Source organism: Centruroides vittatus, unplaced genomic scaffold, assembly GCF_030686945.1.
Source record: "Centruroides vittatus isolate TY-2023 unplaced genomic scaffold, ASM3068694v2 contig_927, whole genome shotgun sequence".
Lineage (NCBI taxonomy): Eukaryota > Metazoa > Arthropoda > Arachnida > Scorpiones > Buthidae > Centruroides > Centruroides vittatus.
This window is the reverse complement of record NW_027122613.1, coordinates 921,652-940,949: the sequence shown is the minus strand read 5'-3', so window position 1 is coordinate 940,949 and position 19,298 is coordinate 921,652. Positions and strand designations below refer to the sequence as shown.

Sequence of the window (19,298 nt, the reverse complement as noted above, 5' to 3'; positions counted from 1 at the left end):
TTTATGCATTTAACTTGTTCAACTTTACAAAGATACCCCCTAGTTTTACTGCATATTATAAGGTAACCAGACGTCCTGCTTTTGGCAAGACAGTCCCACATCCTGTGGTATTTTAAAAAGTCCCAAGTTTTGGAAAGATTAAGCTTTGTCAATTATGTGTCATAAACTTATATCTTATGTTTAAGATTCATAAAGATCATTTTGTATCACATGTATCAATACCAAGGTGTGCATGAGCATCAGAAATAAAGAATGCTGCAACAAAACCCTTTGTGTTCATGGCAAAGACCGACAAAAAATGGTTTGGGGCATTCAGCTGAAGCAATGGAACAGTGCTAGTTCACAGGCTGTCCAAATGAGCAAACATTTTGTTCATTGTATGTTACATGAATGCATTTTTTCTACCATAAATAGTGTGGACATCTGCTAAATCACAATTAAGTGTTGAGACTTTGAAAGCCATATTATGTATTTAACAAAGTCTTGTGAAAAATTTCATGATGACAGCAATCTTCTGAAAAAAAATTCACTCAACTGAGAAATATGCAAAAGAATAAAAAGGTTTTAAAGATTTATAATAGTATATATATTTATTATATTTGTAAATTTTACATATGTTGAAATTAAATAAATATAATACACTACAATTTTGCATTCTTTGATGATAAAATTTTGTTGCTCTAGAACAATTTTTTTCAACAAGACAATCACTCCCCCTGTCAATTTTGCCCTGCTTCACCAGTGTTAAAATCTTGTCACCTTAGCATATTATTTAAAATTAGAGCCTCATGACACTAGATGAATAAATTGTTTTTTGCAAAAATGACTCAAGTGTAAACTATTATTGCCAATGGCTTTCATTTTTAAATGAATGACATGACAACAATGTCAACACAAGAAACAACAAATAAAGAGATATAAATGGAACCAGATTAGAATATTGAAAAAAGTTAAAGAAAAGAAAATCTAAGACAGACCAACGTAAACTTGGATATACGAAAAGGGTTTGAGTAAAACATGATAAATAACAAAGATTCTGACTTTATCCCCTAATGGCTGAAAATGGTGGATTTGTAAACAACAAAAGTAAAAGTCGTCTAAAATATATCTCATATTTGGTTTATAAGTAAGTATTTATAACAAGATAAAGAAAGAATATCAAGAAACAGATTTATTTATTGACTAATCTTACTTGTGGTTTTAAACATTCACAGAGTGAAGAAACACACAACAGATAAAAAAACAAACAAGATAAATAAACAAAATGAAAAAATTTAAATTTGAAATATGGTATCAAGATTTTAAAAATTAAAAAAAAAATACAGTATAAAGAATTAAATTCACTATGAAAATGTACTGAAAGATTAAAAATGCTAAGTGGATAATCTTTATTGTTGAAAAACTTCAGAAAACAGAGGCGAGTCAAAATGAATCTTTCTTTAAAAACAAGAGAGATCTAATATTTTCTCTATTTTAACTTATATAAAGACCATCTTAAGTGAGTTAACAGTTTAGTATTTTTAATTATTTTGTATCATTTATATAAAAATCTTGTTATGCTAATTAGAATTAATTTGTTTCAAATAATTTTCTAAAAATTTTGCATTTAAAATTTTTTTTTCAATTTAAACTGTTTTTTTATGATGCTGAAGAAGCTTGCAAAGTTCAAGCAAAAAATGTTTACTTATTTATAATTAAAGCATATATTTTTTGAAATATCATGAGAATTAATCTCATATTCCATAAAACAACATTATTATATGTTTATAGTTTATTATAATATTTGTATGGATGTAAATATAATAGGTCCTAAACTGTTTTCTAAATAAAATAGATTTTTGAATTTATTCAAAATATCATATAAGAAATGAAAAAATTTAAATTTTTAATAAGTGCCTTATACAAAATTATAAAATATTTCCATAATTTTTTTCATTATTTATAAATGTCTACAGCAAATGATACCAACTTATATGGGCTTGTGCAGCTAATTTCCACCCAATAATTTTTGTTTACAAAGTAATTAATTTCTTCATAATTTAGAACAATTTGCATGGTAGCATATTTTCACAATATTGTCTTGACATTGTTTTATTGAATCATGTGACTATTTTGAACAAGCACAAGACCTGCATTAAAAATTTGGACCTGGAGGAATACACAGATTTCCTCCAGGTCTAAATTTTTGCCCTGGTTGTGTCTGATTGTGTCTCTGTTTTCAATAACATTAAAATTATCAGGAGTTTACAATAAAAGAACAGGATATGAACATGGTGGATATAATAAGTGATCAATAGGAAATAACAACATTTGGTGCATGTTGTTATTTCCTATTGATTACTATAGTTTCATCATCAATAGAATCAACACAGGATGAAGAATAGTGAATGATGTTCTAATTCAAATCATATTTGAAAAATTATGAAGAACCTTGATCAAATTTAAATTCCTAGTAATCATGGAAAAGATTCTCATTTTCTTACTGTTAAGTTTGTAAGGAACTGAGTCCGAGCGTTATTTTTATTTTATTAGTATTTTTCGTTTTATTATATTTTGTTTGGGGCTTATGTTTAGTTAAGACAAAGGTTCCCCACCACTCTCTTATTAGTAATCAAAAAAGAAGATAATAAACCAACTCATGAAAGAAACGAGCGCTGTAGGAAAAATTCATGCGCACTTGCACTGCCCAGCGGAAATAAACAGTCCGCAGGAAAAAAAAATGGAGGGGGGAATCCCCACACTCACTAGAAAAGAAATACTTACTAAACCGTCATAAAATATCCCAGAAAATTGTGCTAAATGCTTTGTAAACGGTTTATAAGATTTTGTCAGAGAATTGAAGCTGCCAGAAAGAAATTTGATGTTAGAAAAACTAAGTATGTAAATAAGGGGAGTAACCTAGCTGAATTGTGACGTCACCTCACAGCATAAAACCAGCATGCTAACCGAAGACGATTGAGGTGATTCCCGATCAAGGTGTACTACTGAGTGAAAGATTCGAGGCGAAGTCCAGACTGAGAATTAGGTGATCCAAGGTGTTTAAAGAGGAATTCGATTTGACGATAACAAAAGGATTGAGAAAACAGGTTCCTAGTATAGTGAGGTGACGGATAGACGTTTAGTTCGTAAGAAATTTTGTTCATAGTTCTTAAGTATTTGATTTGTCGAATTTTCAAAGGGGAATTAAGATTAAGTTAAGCTAAGTAGCTGAGTTTTATTGTCAGGTTGACTTGTTGATTTTCGTTAATAAATTTTGTTTTGGATTATAGACAATTGTACATAGTTAAATTCAATTTACTAATTAAATATATTTGAAACTTTTGCTTTGACTTGATATTTGTCGTTATTCTTACTAATTTTTTCGGTGCACGTGTAAAAGCCCAGGCCTGGCAAACTAATCTCGAATCCATGTAAAGTACCCGTTAGGTTAATGGAAGTTTTACCGACTGCAGTTAGTGTCAGTTTCCTAAGATAGTAAAAACAGTACTTTACAAGTTATCAATATCTTAGACAATGTCAGCTCAATGGTAATTTGTATCCTAGACAAAACCAATTTTTGCTGCCCCTGCTTCCAGAATGGTTGCTAATAGACAGCACTTTTAGTGCTAACACTCTGCATGAATTGTAGACCTATAAATTCCTACTGTCATCCATCTATCTGTCTTTTCTTAACCTCAAGAATAGTGTTAGATAGACGAAGTTCAAGACCAGATATGAAAACCTTAGGGGCTGGAGGCTCCAATTAACTATATACAAACATCTGATTCAAATCAGAAGTCACATTATTTCAATTTAAAACTTTTTCCCTGAAAGCAGTTAATAGATGACTGGCACAACTCTATTGTTAAAGGAAAAGTTGATGTATAGGGGCAAAACACTATTAATAATTTGAGGTGGAGAGCATATATTTTAAATTAAATAAATTAAAAATATGATTAAAAATGCAGCCTGCCATTGTGATGATGTCATAATAAATAATTGCTTGTTTTCATTTTTTTTCTCCTTTTGAACATTTTTGATTGCTCATTTTGTAGCTTGATACAATCACCTCATCACCTCACCCATTGAGATAGCCTTGATCTTAGGCTGAATATTATAAGTGAATAGCATTAACATTATCATTTGGAACTGTATAATCTAAATTACAAGTATTTAATTCTTTTTGTTATTCATAATATTTTTGTTATAAGACATTCTGCTTTTTTATTTGTTATGTAATTTCAAACTACTGTAAAAGATAAAACTTTCTGTAAAATTTTCATTAAATATCATATCTTCAATTTAAGTTCAAATAAACAGTACATTACATTTATATATATAATTATAAAATTTTATATTTAAATTTGAAAAAAATAAAAATATCAAAATTTATTAAATAATTTTTAAAAATGAAAATTTTAAACATTTTTTGCTTTGGTTAAAAATAATAAATGCTATCTTTCTGAAAAATCAATGGTGTTAACCTTTCAACAGTGGGAAAGTCAGATATGGTGTAGTGGAGTATAAAAAGTAGTGGAGAATAAACATGGGAAATAATTTTTAAGTATTTTTTCACACGTTTTTTTTCTCATTACTGTTTTGGAAAAAGATTTTGTAAACAGTTATGTCTAGTAAAGAAAAGTCTTTGTTTATTGTTACATAATTCATTTTTTTATGTAAATTTTTTTTCCACAGTAGTTTTTGGCTAGTTTTTGGCAATACCCTAAAAGAATTTAACGAATATATCTGTCCCTCACCACTGCCACACAATCGCCCTTGATGGATATATCCGTTGGTCACTGCAGAGTGGTTAATAAACAAGATTCAAATAATCTTTCATTAAAACTATAGATGAAAATCACTTCAAGTGAGTTTCATCTATAGTATTTAATAAAATCACTTGAAGTGATTTTATTAAATACACATTGAAGTATTAAATACAAGATGCTATCATCGTAAATGCCTAAATGACGCAAACATTTTTATATATTTGTTAAAAGCAGAGTTAAATAATACAAAATGAAATGATATACATTACATTAGAGATAATATTGTCTTAGTTTAGTAATTAATATCTTATGTCTTTATTCTTTGTGTGTGCTAAGTTGAAAGTTAACATTTGGACTGTTTATTTTGAAAGTGGTTTTGAAAAAATTGAGAAATTGCATAATTTACATATAATTTAGTGTAAACTTTTTATTTATAAACAACTCACACTTAGTATTTTATAATAACCATACGCTTTGATCAATTAAAAATTTGCCAGTAAATGACATTGAATAACAATTGATTATGAAAGTGGTGTAAGTATTTTCTGCAGTCTAATTAAGCACTTATGGGCTGTCCATAAATTACATCTGCATTTTACCAACAAAAGCACAATTTGATAGAATGGAAATAGATGAAATGAAAAAAAATCCATGTAATGAGCCTAAATGAAAAGCAGTGCCTAATGATAAGCTCATAATAATGATAAACTTATCATAAAATACTTTAATAATAAGTAAATATCTTTAATGTTGACATAAACAACACTATTTTATTTCTTGTTATTATTTACAAACAAAATTGAATTAATACAAAATATATTTTAAGTGATTAATTTTTCATAATTGAAATTAAATGATTTTTACAATTGTCTAATTATGAAAATGGCATAAGTCCATTTACAGTCCGTAAATATATAATAATATTATTTTAGTTAAATTCGCCTAAAATAAATTTATATAATCAAATTACATATTGATAAATTAGTAGAAACATTGCCAGACTTGACATAATTAATTTATATTTTTAAATTGACTAATATGATAACCTTTAATTTTCTCGCAACAACAAAAAATGGACTTGCACCACTTTCAAAATAAACGGTCCATTTGTTTAACTTCAGTATTTGAAATAATTCTAAAGAAAAATTCTACAAACATTATCTGTACATTGTAAGTCATATATGTATGTAAATTACAGAATATAAATGATAACATAAAAAAGTAAATAAAATTGCATTAAAATGTTTTAAGAAAACAAAAAGAAAATATTGGATTTTAATTTATTTATACAAGGTATTATTTATAAGTAAATTTATTGTCCTAAACAAGCAGAGTCGAAGTCAAAAGAATACAAGCACTATTATAAACAAGAAGGAAAAACCTGTAAAATATGTCAACAGATTTAATTAAATTTGTTAGTATTTTGTATGTTTTAAAATTTAAAGGAAAAATGGACAATAATTTATGTATTGAATAATTTCACATGAAACAATTCAAATTTAGTTGTTAAATACATTTAGAGAGAAACTGTTTTTATATTTAATGAAGTAAACCCTTCATAAATATCAAATACAAATATTTTTAATCCATTTATTTATAATTATTTTCAATTATTATTAAACTCTATTATTTAAATAATAGTTAAGCTATCATATTACAGATTTGTTTTGTTTGACAGATACTTCCTATTGAAAGTTATAATATTTATTAAAGCCGAACTTTTTAATGGTCTTTAAATTTGAGACTTGAAAGTAGATAATTACAGAATCAAAAATCATATTAAGTATGTCTAGTAAATTATATATAAGAAATATGCAAGATTCGTTCACTTTTATATTTCAATTCAGGTTTTAATAAAGCTCTAACATCGTTTTTATCAAACTATATTTTTTCCCTTATTCAAATGAAATGCAATTACTTTTTCAGTTTTTAATTTATTTGAATAAATATTTATAAAGTAAAATCATAAAATCCAAAAACAATGATTTCTGAAATTGGATCAATAATTAAATTACGTACTTCATAAAATAATAATTCATCTATACTTAGAAAAAGATTATATAACATTCCTGAATAGCTTTACAAAATTGAAGAAACTATAACATTAAATAATTTGAAAAAATATAAAGCAGTACAAAATAGCAAGCTATTTTCAACCTATAATTAAATAAATTAGCTTTAAATAAACTTATAATACATAATATCAAAAATATATGATAGTTCAATTTGATGAATAATATGTGAAAAATAGTTAAATAAACAGAATAACTTAAACATAATCATCTAACTCTGAAGAAGGAGCAGTATAAATTAGAGACAACAACAAACATATAAACACTAGCAGATAAGCCTGGCGTTGCTCGGGCAAAAAGTAATGATAGCGAAGATTAAGATTATTACATTATAGCCAGGGGTGATATTCAAAATATTTAACAAAGGGTTCGCTAACAGAAAATTTTTCCTTAACAATTTTTTTTCACTCAAATGGTGCATTACCAAATGGTTATGACTTGCACACGTCTAACAACTAACTGGCTATCCCCCCCCCTGGAACCAGCTCATGCTCCAAGCAGTTTTCTCGGAAACTATGAACGGTCTAAGGCTCTAGTTTAGTAGTGTTACAGAGTATAATACGTATATTTTAATATATTTTTTAAAGGAAACAAAACCACTGAGAAATGTTACGTGTGTTTAACAAGGTTCGGAAAACTTTGAAAATTTTAACAATGGGTTCGGCCGAACCTGTGTGAACCTGCTGAATATCACCAGTGATTATAGCCAATCTTACCCATTTTTATAGAATGCAAGAATTAGGTTTTCCCTGTTTCCTGACTAATTAGAGAATTTTCAGAATAGTCTAAAAATATGTTTGATTTCTTGCAAAAATGCAAAAAATTGCATCTGCACCTGTAAATCTTGCATGTTGTTTTCTATTAACACTTCCATTGTTACTTAACACTTCCATTCTTAACATTTCCATTGTTAAGGAATACACTTCTTTCATCCCTACGTGATACCCTACTAAAATGCAATTAAAAATAAAAAACTGCATCTAAAATAGTACAATAGAAGATGAGTTCTTTAGGATAAGCCTTAATCCTTTCCCTCTCCCCGCGGGGATTTCGAAAAATCCCTTCTTAGTGTACATTCTTGTGACATACTCTATAAAACGCAATCAAAAATGCATCTAAAATAGTATAATAGAAGCCAAGTTATTCAAGGTAAGCCTTAATACTGTCCCTCTCCTCCGCGGGGGAAATTTCGTGTGACATCTATATAATAGTAGGTACATAAAAACACATGCGTATTTGAATGCAACATTATGTCAAAATTCCAAAGCAATCGGTGAAGAACTTTCGGAGATTTAAGATTTTGAACAAACAAACATTTACATTTTTATTTATATAGATTATATATACCTTTTGATTCAAACAAATTTTGTGCTATATTTAAATTTTAAATCTGATCTTAAACTCAGATCTAATTCACACTCACTTAATATAAAATATTACCTTAAGCAAACAATTTTTTTCTCTAATATTTTACATACAATATTTGTTCATATTAAATGTTGAATATGAAACATTTGGATAAAACATTAAGGGCAATAAAACACATTGCAGCTATAATTCATTTAAATTTGATAATTATTTTTGGATTATTCAATTATATTTTTAATAAAACTGAAAAAATAGTTTATTTCTGCATATATTATTGAATCTAACACATTATTAATACAACCAAACCAAAAACTATTAAACCTACTTTATCGGAAGTAATTTACTAGATAAATATAAAATTATTTTACTGATTGGTCAGCAAAATAGTAACTAGTAAGTTCCTATTTTTTAATATAGATTATTTTTTTACATTACAATACTTTGTTTTTAATATAACACTACATCACATGGAATCATCTTCAAATGAATATTTACTTAACATGGATATATATTATTATAAAAATTAATAATTTGGTTACTTGGTTACTTGATATAAATTGTTAAGTTTATTATTACCTTATCATAAATTTTTATACGAATAATAATAATTCTTATTTTATGATTAATGTTAGTGTATTTCATTTATAAAAATTTTTAAAAATCTTAATTTTAACAGTTACTATTTAAATTAAGGACTATAAAGTATTAAAGCAATGCAAAATTAATTGTTTATAACTAAATTAAACACCAGAACACTTGCTGAGTTTACTGCAATTTAATATTCAAATGCTTTCAGCCTATTCTTGTAGACCATCCTCGTTTGTGGAACTATAATTTCCATGTTCGTTTCGTGAAACTATAATTTTATGAGGAAGGCCTATAAGAATAAGCTGAAAGCGTTTGAATATTAAATTGCAGTAAGCTCAGCAAGTGTTCTGGTGTTTAATTTAGTTGTAAATAAAGTGAGGATAATTGTTTATAATTGATTTTTAATATTAAGATAATTTTCTTAAGTTGATTAATTTAGTTTGATTAATCTTTAAAAAGTTTTATATCTTTGATATAGAATTAATTCAATTAAATTTGTACTTACATATGAAAATCAATAATAGAAGAAACAACTTGGCTGAGAGAATTTTCTAACAGAGATGTTAGATCAGATGAAATAGTTAATGGTGCACAAAGTCTTATATCATTGAATGCTGTTAATATATCATTGCAATAGTGAGCAAGTGGCTGAAATTCTAGCAATGACAAAGGAGGTTGAAGATTATCCTAGAAAATTCCAAAATAAAGTATATTTATCTAATTCACATTACACTATGTTAGTTAGTATTTTTTATAATAGTGAAATTGAATTATATATTACAAATACAGTAAAGCATCAATTATCTGAAAAACTGATATCAACTTTAGAGAGTTCTAATTTCAGAAATTATAACATCTTTATGTAGAAATGATTGTCAGCAATCTTCTTTAGGACTGCTATCAAGCTATCTTGATATCAATACTAGAGTTAAGTTTTATTTATTACAGTAATAGAACAACATGATTATTGAATCACAGGCTTCTAAGGCTTTACAGGCAGTGAAGCATTTGATATATTAGAAACAGTGTTGACATGATTACAAATGCAATTTGAAGCAAATTTCTTAACTTTCATCACAACCAAAGAAGCCAAGAATATAACAGAGTTTTAAAAAAAAAACTACCAGTATGTAAAAGAAAGCAAAATAACTGATTTAAAAAAAAACAAAAAGAATTGTAATAATTAACTTTGACATGAATATTGTGTTTTATTAATATTAATTTTACTATTATGTAATATTTAATTTGAATTCAAAGTTTCATCAGTATGTTGTACATTGCAATAAAAGACTAATGCTTATTCTTAATACATAATACAATTTGTTTTGTTATTTCTTATCACTCATATATATTGAATTTCTGCCTTAACCTTTTATTACTGTTGTACTAAATTAAAATTAATATTTTTACTTTATTTAAGGTAATTATTTTATTATTCTTTCCCAATCTGGGTGACTGGTTATCTGAAATTGTCTCATCATAATTATTTTGGATAATTGACTCTAGCTAAATCATACTATAAAAATAAATTCAAACTTCCTAAAATGTGTTATATACATTAAAACTAAAATAATATTTTTAACTATCTATCTGTATTTGTTGCATGAATAAAAGATTATCTTTGACTAAGCAAATAATAAAACAAAAATGAATGTAAACACTCAAAACATTATTCTGATAGCTTTTTGACCATAGTCTTATTTTGTATGTTTTGTGCTAGCACACTTTTCTCAAAGACAGACTTATCACACTGGATTAAAAACAGAACGACCTTGAAACACATAATTTGCAGAATAATCCTATGTATTTAGTTCATCATAAAATGAATACATAAGATTATTTTGCAAATTATGTGATAAGTCCATTGTTGAGAAAAGTGTGCTAGCACAAAACATCCTTTACTTACTTGTACTATTGACCAGTACATGGGAAAATAATTCTCCAATTCTTTCTGACTTATGGAGGCTAAAAAATTCCAAGACTCTAATTCATTTATTTAGGTTTAATCCATTTAGGTTAAAAAAAAAACAAGAAATCATATAAGATGAAAATTTTGAAGAATTAAAACAAGATCCAACAAATGATATACAAAAAATACTGAAGAAAAATTTGAAGAAGTTGTTAAAGGTGGATATTATTTCAACATCTGAAAGCAAAGAATTACCTCCAGGAGAAAATGTGAGAACACCTAAACTGAATATTCATATAAAGACACACAAACAAAATAAATGCAGACCTATCATTGATTTTAAGATGACATTATTATAAAATTTAGAAATTTATTTAAAAAAATTCTTACAGGCTATACCAAATTCAAAATTTAGTGTGAAGAATGCTGATAATTTAATTTCAAGATTAGAAGCAGGAAGAATTTTACCAGAATATAAACTAATGAGCCTGGACATTGTGTCGATGTACCCCTCAATTACAAAACAAATGATTATACAAAGTTTAAGTGAGTATAATATCCCTAAATATCTAATAGATTTCATAACTTTTGCATTAGATAAAAATTTTTTTTACAGTCAATGGAAAGTATTATCGTCAAAGGGACGGAATTTCTATGGGTTCAGTTATAGGTCCCGAAATTAGCAGAAATCGTCATGATAAACATAGATAAAACCCTGTTAAGATTAAGAGGAATAGTATTCCTTGCATGGTATGTAGACGATATAATTATCATATACAATAGTAAGGTAACATCTTCTGAAAAAATATTAGCACAAGCCAATATGATTAATGAATATATCAAGTTTACTCATGAGAGTGAAAAGCTTAGTAAAATTAACTACTTAGATATAACAATTGTTAGGTTCAACAATCATCTAGAATATTGTAAGTATGAAAAGCCATACAGTGCAAAAAAGTCATAAACTTTAAATCTTATTGTTCAATTAGCCAGAGGAGAAATATTTATTTGATGGAAATATGTAAGATCCTTTCCAGAACGACTAGATCCAATATAAGAGAAGAAGAAGTTAGAGAAGTAAATAAGAAGTACTTGTTAAATGGCTACCCGAGAAGACTACTAAAGAATTGGTATGACAAATATTTAGAAAACAGATATCAAGTATAGAAAAAACAGAAAATCAATAAGTATGTTTCTTTTCCATATATTAAAGGCCTTTTTGAAAAATACCAAAAAACTTTTTGTGATAGTTTAATTAAATTAGCTCCAATTCAAAAAAATAGGTTATTTGGACTGACAATGACAAGATCTTATAAGAAAAAAAGAATTATTAGAGGAGGAAGGAGTGATTTATAGACTTCAATGTACATACGGAATACCAAGTTTCTACGCTGGAGAAACGAAAAGTAAACTACAAATGAGGTTATCGGAACATCTGGCTTCAATACGGCTCAAAGTTGATACCTCACCAGTTTTTGCATTGTTACACGAATAATTGTCATATTGATATTAATAATATAAAAATTTTATATAGGGAAAAAAATGTTGTGAAAACAAAATTTAAGGAACATTTTGCAATTATTATGCAAAATAATGTAATGAATTTAAATAATAGTGTGATACCCGCAGAATACTGGGAAGGTCCAATCAGACATAAAAACTGTAAACACAATAAGAATTGTGTGAATGGTGTGATTATCACTGATGGCTAACTTGTACTACATTTTGTTCATGAGAAACCCTACTGAGGAGGTCGATAGAGGCAAAATGCATTTACGGTTGAGTATGGAGTAAATTAAATAAAAAATTTTCCTCTCAAAGCTAACCTGTTTTGTCTTTTACCTTTTTAAACCCCAGCTCTCATTCTGTTTTAAATAAATGGATTAGAGTCTTGGAATTTTTTAGCCTCCATAAGCCAGAAAGGATTGGAGAATTATTTTCCAGTGTACTGGTCAATAGTACAAATAAGTAAAGACTGATTATCTGACTCCATTGTTTTTAAAATAATTATTTATTTATACTCAAAAACATTGTTATTAAAATAATATTGATTTGTTTAAAGTGATTACAAATTATACATTTATGAATAAATAAGTTTTTGATGACTGAAAATCTAATGAAATCAAATTCTATTAGAGTAAAATGAAAACTGCACTCTCATTATCATAATGATGCATTACAAAATATGAAAAACAAGATTTCAAAAAATTATTATATTTTTATAAAATATACAAATTATATCAATGACTCAATCATGTTGATGCTTGTGAACATTAATAAGATTGCTTCCAGAATAAATGAAGGGTCCATTACAAAATATATTTCAATGAATTGTACAATTAGAGCAATTTTTTTGCCAAGGAAAATTATATACTTATAAATATATTTATTTATTTCATTAAACAAACTCAAAAGTAATGAATGGTTATTAAAATATATTATTGATTAATAAATAATATAAAATCATTAATTACTTCATTAGCCAAGGTTGCACTAAGAGCAGCAGCAGAAGAAAAAGAATATGATGTTAAAGTAAACGTTTGCATTGCTTGTTTAAATCTGAAATAAAAAACAGTAATTTCAAATTACATGTAAATAAACATCATAATTTATTTATTAGTAACTATAACTATTTTCAAGTTTATTATATAACTAATTACTCAGAAGAAAAATTATCATTTCTAGTTTCAATATAATTTCAATTTTACAAGAATAAAATTATTAATTAAATGAAGGAAGCATTTTCCATGATTTTGAATGTATTAAATCTTTAAAGGAAGTAGATTATATTTTGAATTTCAATTATTACTAAAAAAATTAATTCAATATCTCATATTTGTGATTATGTAAAAAACTTGAATAAACCAACTTGTTAATAAATAATTCTATTATATAAACTAAATCTTCCACAGGAGATGTAAATATTATGGTTATACCCTCCTTGCATTGAGCCTCATTCCCTAAGTAAATTAACTTATATTTATTGTTTAGGCTTATTTCTTCAACTTTAATTTTCTTAGTATCAGTGATAACTGCCATTTGTACATTATACTTTTCTAATTCTTCAACTAGCTCTACTTTCTTTTCATTCAGACTTCTAACATTGATGGTACCAATCCCTGATTTGTGTTTCACTAGCATATTTAGCACTGTGTCTCCTGATTCCCTGATCAACAGAGGGGACCTTGTTGGCTTGGGTGACATCCCAGCCAGTATGACTTTTTGTTGATTTGATTTACTATGCTTAAAAGTTTTAACTTATAAAGAGAGCCATTATAGTTGGTTAACCCCATAATGGCAGTCCATCCTTATTCACTTTGATAGCCAGGTTGTCCCATGGGGGTGAGGAATGGTACATGAGGAACCAACTGGGAGCTTGAGCTCCCAATTAGTTCCTCATGTGCTCAACTATCTAAGGAATGTGAGGGTCTCTTTGATTGAAAAGCTCAAACTCTTAACAACCCATTAAATTATTATAATTCTAATAATCAGAAATTGTCACTTTTCTTAAAATGGTTTTGTAGGTTATATCTTTATGACTTACTAGGCATGTTTTTAAAGTAGGATCCATTTTGAAAGAAGAAAAGAAACAAAAGCTAAAAATAATTTATTACAGCCAAAAGAGATGTACATATTTTCCTTATTTTGCACATAGTCACTATTGGCTTCCTCACATTTTTGATATCATGTCACCAATTCCTTATTCCATTGCCAAAGAAGTTTCTGCCAATGTCTTGAACTATTCAGTAATGCCATTTTCAGTTTGTCATCATTTTCAAATTACTTTGATGAAAGCCATTTTTATAATATATTTTGTCAATGTGGACATTAATCATTAACAGGACAATTATACTGACGTTAAGTATTTACACAAGAATTGAAGAAAAGTTCTTAAAGAAAACAGACTTTCTTTATTAAGCTACCTGAGGTAAGCTTAAAGTTGGTACTTAATTTGTTCTCTTTTACAAGTTCTCAGGTACAAGTTCTCTTTCTATTTCTTTTGACAGTTTCTCACCTTGCATATTCTTACTCACCTAATGCATATAAGAATGTTTATAACATTGCATCAGGACAAGAAAAACAGTGTATCACAATTTTGAGTAATTTTTCTGCAAGTGGTCAGTCAGTGATAGTGTTCCCATACAAGAGAATTCCAAGGCATATTGCAGATTCAGTTCCAGATGGCTTTGCTGTAGGCAGAAGTGATTCAGGATGGATGATAAGTGCCACATTTTATGAATATGTTGCAAATGTCTTCTACCCCTGGCTTCTGGATAAGAATATCCAGTTTCCTGTATTATTGCTTCCTGATGGACATAAATCCCATATAAATGAAAAACTATAATTTTTGTGTTGAGAAAAAATTCTCCTTTTTTGTTTGTTGCCAAACTCACATTATCCAGACTTGTGATGAAATTTTTTGACCGCTTAAATGTCTGTGGAGAAATGATGTCAGAAAACACAAACAACAATCATCAAAATTGGTTCACAAAACTAACTTTGCAGCTTTATTCTTTGAAGCTTACAAGAAAGCTTTGAAATCAGAAACAATTCAACATGGGTTTGAACACATGTGGTTTGTTTCCTTTTGATCCAAATAGGGTGGATTATTCAAAATGTATTTCTGCTAGGTGTAAAGAAATGAACCTGATTTATCAATTAATTATGGAAAACTATATAAATGTGTACTGCAAATGATAGAAAATGAGATTCCACTTAATTTGTTATCAGATTTCAAGAAATCCATTGCATCTGATAACAATCAGATAAATTTAGAAAATTATTATTGCAATATTGCCTATCTATGAAACATATTTTTGTATGGATTATCAAACTGATAATTTCTATAACGTTGTACAGTAGAGCGTCGATAACTGGAACCAATTGGGGACTGGGGTCGTTCCAAGTAGTGATTTTTTCCAATTTCCGATTATGTACGAAAAAATATATTAAACTGTCCGATGTTCAAATTTTTCTTTGTTGCGTATCGCTTCCTGTTGAATTTTTCTTGTTGCGTGTCGCTTCGTGTTGAATTTTCGTCGATTTTAAGCCTAACGAAAATTTTTATAATAATAATCAAGGCTATCGTATCGTTAAAAATTATTTCTTTATTTTGTACAAAGAAAATAAATATATTGAAGAATATAAAAAACATGAAAATTATACTTTAGAAGTAAATTTAGTATCAAAAACGTTCGATTCAGCACGACACAGTCCGACTGAAAATCGTTCCAGTTTCCGGCCATTTCAATTACCGACGTTCCAATTTTCGACACTCTACTGTATATATATTTTTGAATTAAAGACCTTTCCTAAAAATTAATATTTTTATTCCAATTTCTTAATCTGAAATTACATGACTGAATTACATAAAATTCCCAACACATATATAGTATACAATGGTATAAAATTGCATAAAGTATTCTAAAACTCTACTTATTTATCATTAGTCATTTGCAGTCATTCACTAGCCCTCAGCTGGTCAACTACTAGAGCCATATGGTCATTCACTGGTAATTTTTAAATTTTAAAAACATCATGTTATTATTTTAATCACTATTACAGAAAATTAAAAATTCACTTTCTGAATGAGTAGTATAATCAGCAATGACCATTACTTATGTTAAATGTCTGTTTGTTAAGTGATTATATTCAAATCTCCTTATCAAGGTGCTTAATTAGTCATTTACTGGTGCAACTACCCTAAAACTAATAAAAATTTCAAGTATTTATAAACAATTATAAAGATTATAATGTCTTACTATGTGACTAATTATTTCCTACCTAATATGTATTTTATATAACAACAAATGGAGACTTTTTTTTAACCTAAAAAGTAATCAGAGTTGACTTATTATTATTTTCTATAAGAGTTTTGCAATTATATTAGAAAAGTTACTAAATTTATATAAATCAAAAAATTATTAATTATAACATGTAAAAAATACAATCTTTGATTAATATTTATAAATAAAATATGAGTTAAAATAAACTGTTAAAACTTTTTAAAATTTATATTAAGAAATTACTTTTAAACCTAACGAAATATATAGTAAATGAATATAACTATGCAAAAATAAAAAATATGTTTTCTATATGATAATATATTGTAATCTGGACATCAGCAAGCTAAAAAATTCTAATGCTCTCTGTTGTTATTACCCATTGTTTAACTATTTTCAATAAAACTCATAATCATATATAAAGGAAACATTTCATTATTCATAATTGATATATTTTCACATTAAAAAATGTACATACCATATTATTTTAGTTAAATTTGAAGTTAGAAAATAATGTAAAGGAAAAATTTTGAGAACACAGTACAGCAGCGATTCTCAACCTTCTTAGCTCCGCGACCCCTCAAATATTAAATATAAATAAAATTAATATTTTGCGATCCCCACCCAAAGGAATAATAACAGTAAGCCTTACTTTTACTAATTGAATTTTGACTGTAATTATAAATATAAATTTTTTAAAATATTATATAATCACATTGCAATTTTATACATTAAGAAAATAGATCCATGTATGGAGAAAATTTTAAATGAAAAACAAGTGCAACCATCACATTAATTTCTTTTCTTTACATGTGTACTTTTTGTAAATAAAATGTTTATAAGTTTATAATAAATTATTTTTTCTTATAAAATGATTTCATTTTATATGATTTGTTTTGCGACTCCCCTTTAATATCACCGCGACCCCCAGATTGAGAAATGCTGCAGTAGAGCATCGATTATCTGAATACCAATCAACTGAAACATCGGTTAACCAAAAGCATTCCAGTTGGCAAATTCAAATTTCCACTAGTGCTTTGGTGCTGCAGCATTCTCCCCCTCCCTGCCAACCTAAACTGTAGGTCAACTTTAATATACTACTTTATGTAAGATATGTATTTATAAGATGTGTGATACAAAATATATACAGTACAGTTTTGTGTTTAATATATTTTTTTGTAAATGATTGGTTATCTGAAAAATCAGTTATCCAAACAACCCCAGTCCCGAATTGTTTCAGATAATCGATGCTCTACTGTATAACTGCTATTTTAGAAATAGCAACTATGACTGATTATATACTATAAAACATGAAAACATACTACTGTAAAAGTAATTTACTGTAGAATTACATGGAAAATCAAAGAAGGCATTACATATTTGTAATAAAGTATTGCATCATCTGCAATTTCTAGAGATATTATATGAACACAGTACTATAATCCATGATGTTTACACATCAATATTAAATTATTAAATAAATTCTAAAAAATAATATAAATATAAGGAAGATTTGTACATAGGTATTTCAAATTTTCTTTTAGAGATCATTAAAATCATTAATATATGCATGTGTTTTAATTTTCTTTATAATGATTAAGAACAAGAATAATCACTTTTCATTTAAAAATGATTTTATTTCATCTTTATATATTTTATTTATTGTAAGCATTTACAATGTATAGATATAATTAGAGGAAAAAATATATTTTAATATTCTAATAAGCCTGTAAATCTTTTATAATCCAACATTGAAAAGAATGTTAAGAGAATTATATAAATAAATATATTATTTCAGCTTATTTATTTATCATTTCCAATCTGTTTTGACATTATGGCAGTCAATATATATTAAAATAGGTTTGATAATTTCAAGACATTTTTTTTAATTAAAAATTTTTAAGAACTAATGAATGTTACAGACTCGGGAGTATTAATTTATAAGAATCAAGAAACAGTTTTTGTCTTAAGAAATGTTTCTAAATAGCTTTATGATTAACACAAACTCACATTTATAATTATTTTCACAAAAAACCATTTAAATATATTATAAATTATTAATATATACAATTTTTCATTTTGAAAAATTTTATATTTGTAAATTAAAAGAAAAATTTATATATAATTAATACTTAAAATACTTACTGCTTTGCAGCTCTCTCCATAGACTTTTCAAATTGTTTCAAAACAGTATTCTGAAATATTGGAATCAAAAGTGGTCGAAAGTCTGCTCCAACTCTGCTAAACGACAATCCAAAATACATAGCCTGAGAAAGAATGGAATCTAATCTTCCACCCAAATCTTCAGAAATATCATGCTCTAATGTTTTCAAAAATTCAGAAATCTGTTAATTTAAATGAAAGTTACTTAGTTATTTTAATAACATTGACAAACTTATTCTTAAATACATCAAACTTTAAACTGATTTTTAATCATTCTTTAAGTTCGGAGAATAATTAATTTTTTCAAAAAGATAAGAGATAGTGAGTAGTTTCCATCAAAGTTATTAAAAATATTATATCAAAAAATGCAAATTAGTTCTCATGAAAATAATTGGGTTAGTCAAGTATCTACTATTTTAAATAAATATGGCTTTTCTATAGGACCATTTATAGAAAGAAATGAGATAAGTGAACTACTTAGTTTCTAACTGATCCAGAATGCTTTTGAGATATCCTTGGCACAAAATGTAGATGAACTTAATAAAGAAAAAATCAAAAATCGCACAAAATTATTTTGAACTATCCACAAATTAACAGTTATTTATTTCTGAATCTGTCTTTTAATATTAAGAAATTTTTTATACAATTGAGATTAAATAGTGAGCTA

General features: G+C 26.8%; 1 protein-coding gene across 2 annotated transcripts in view; it reads right to left on the bottom strand.

Moving 5' to 3' along the window:
• Cog8 (conserved oligomeric Golgi complex subunit 8) overlaps nucleotides 1–19,298 on the bottom strand; it is a 116,167-nt gene that overhangs the window by 47,763 nt on the left and 49,106 nt on the right. For both annotated transcript variants that reach the window (XM_067281889.1, XM_067281888.1), the window contains exons 9-11: nucleotides 18,614–18,813; nucleotides 13,160–13,244; nucleotides 9,282–9,463 (exon numbers count right to left, since the gene is read on the bottom strand). In XM_067281889.1, coding sequence (XP_067137990.1) covers nucleotides 9,282–9,463; nucleotides 13,160–13,244; nucleotides 18,614–18,813 — 467 coding nt within the window. The remainder of the gene's footprint in view (nucleotides 1–9,281; nucleotides 9,464–13,159; nucleotides 13,245–18,613; nucleotides 18,814–19,298) is intronic.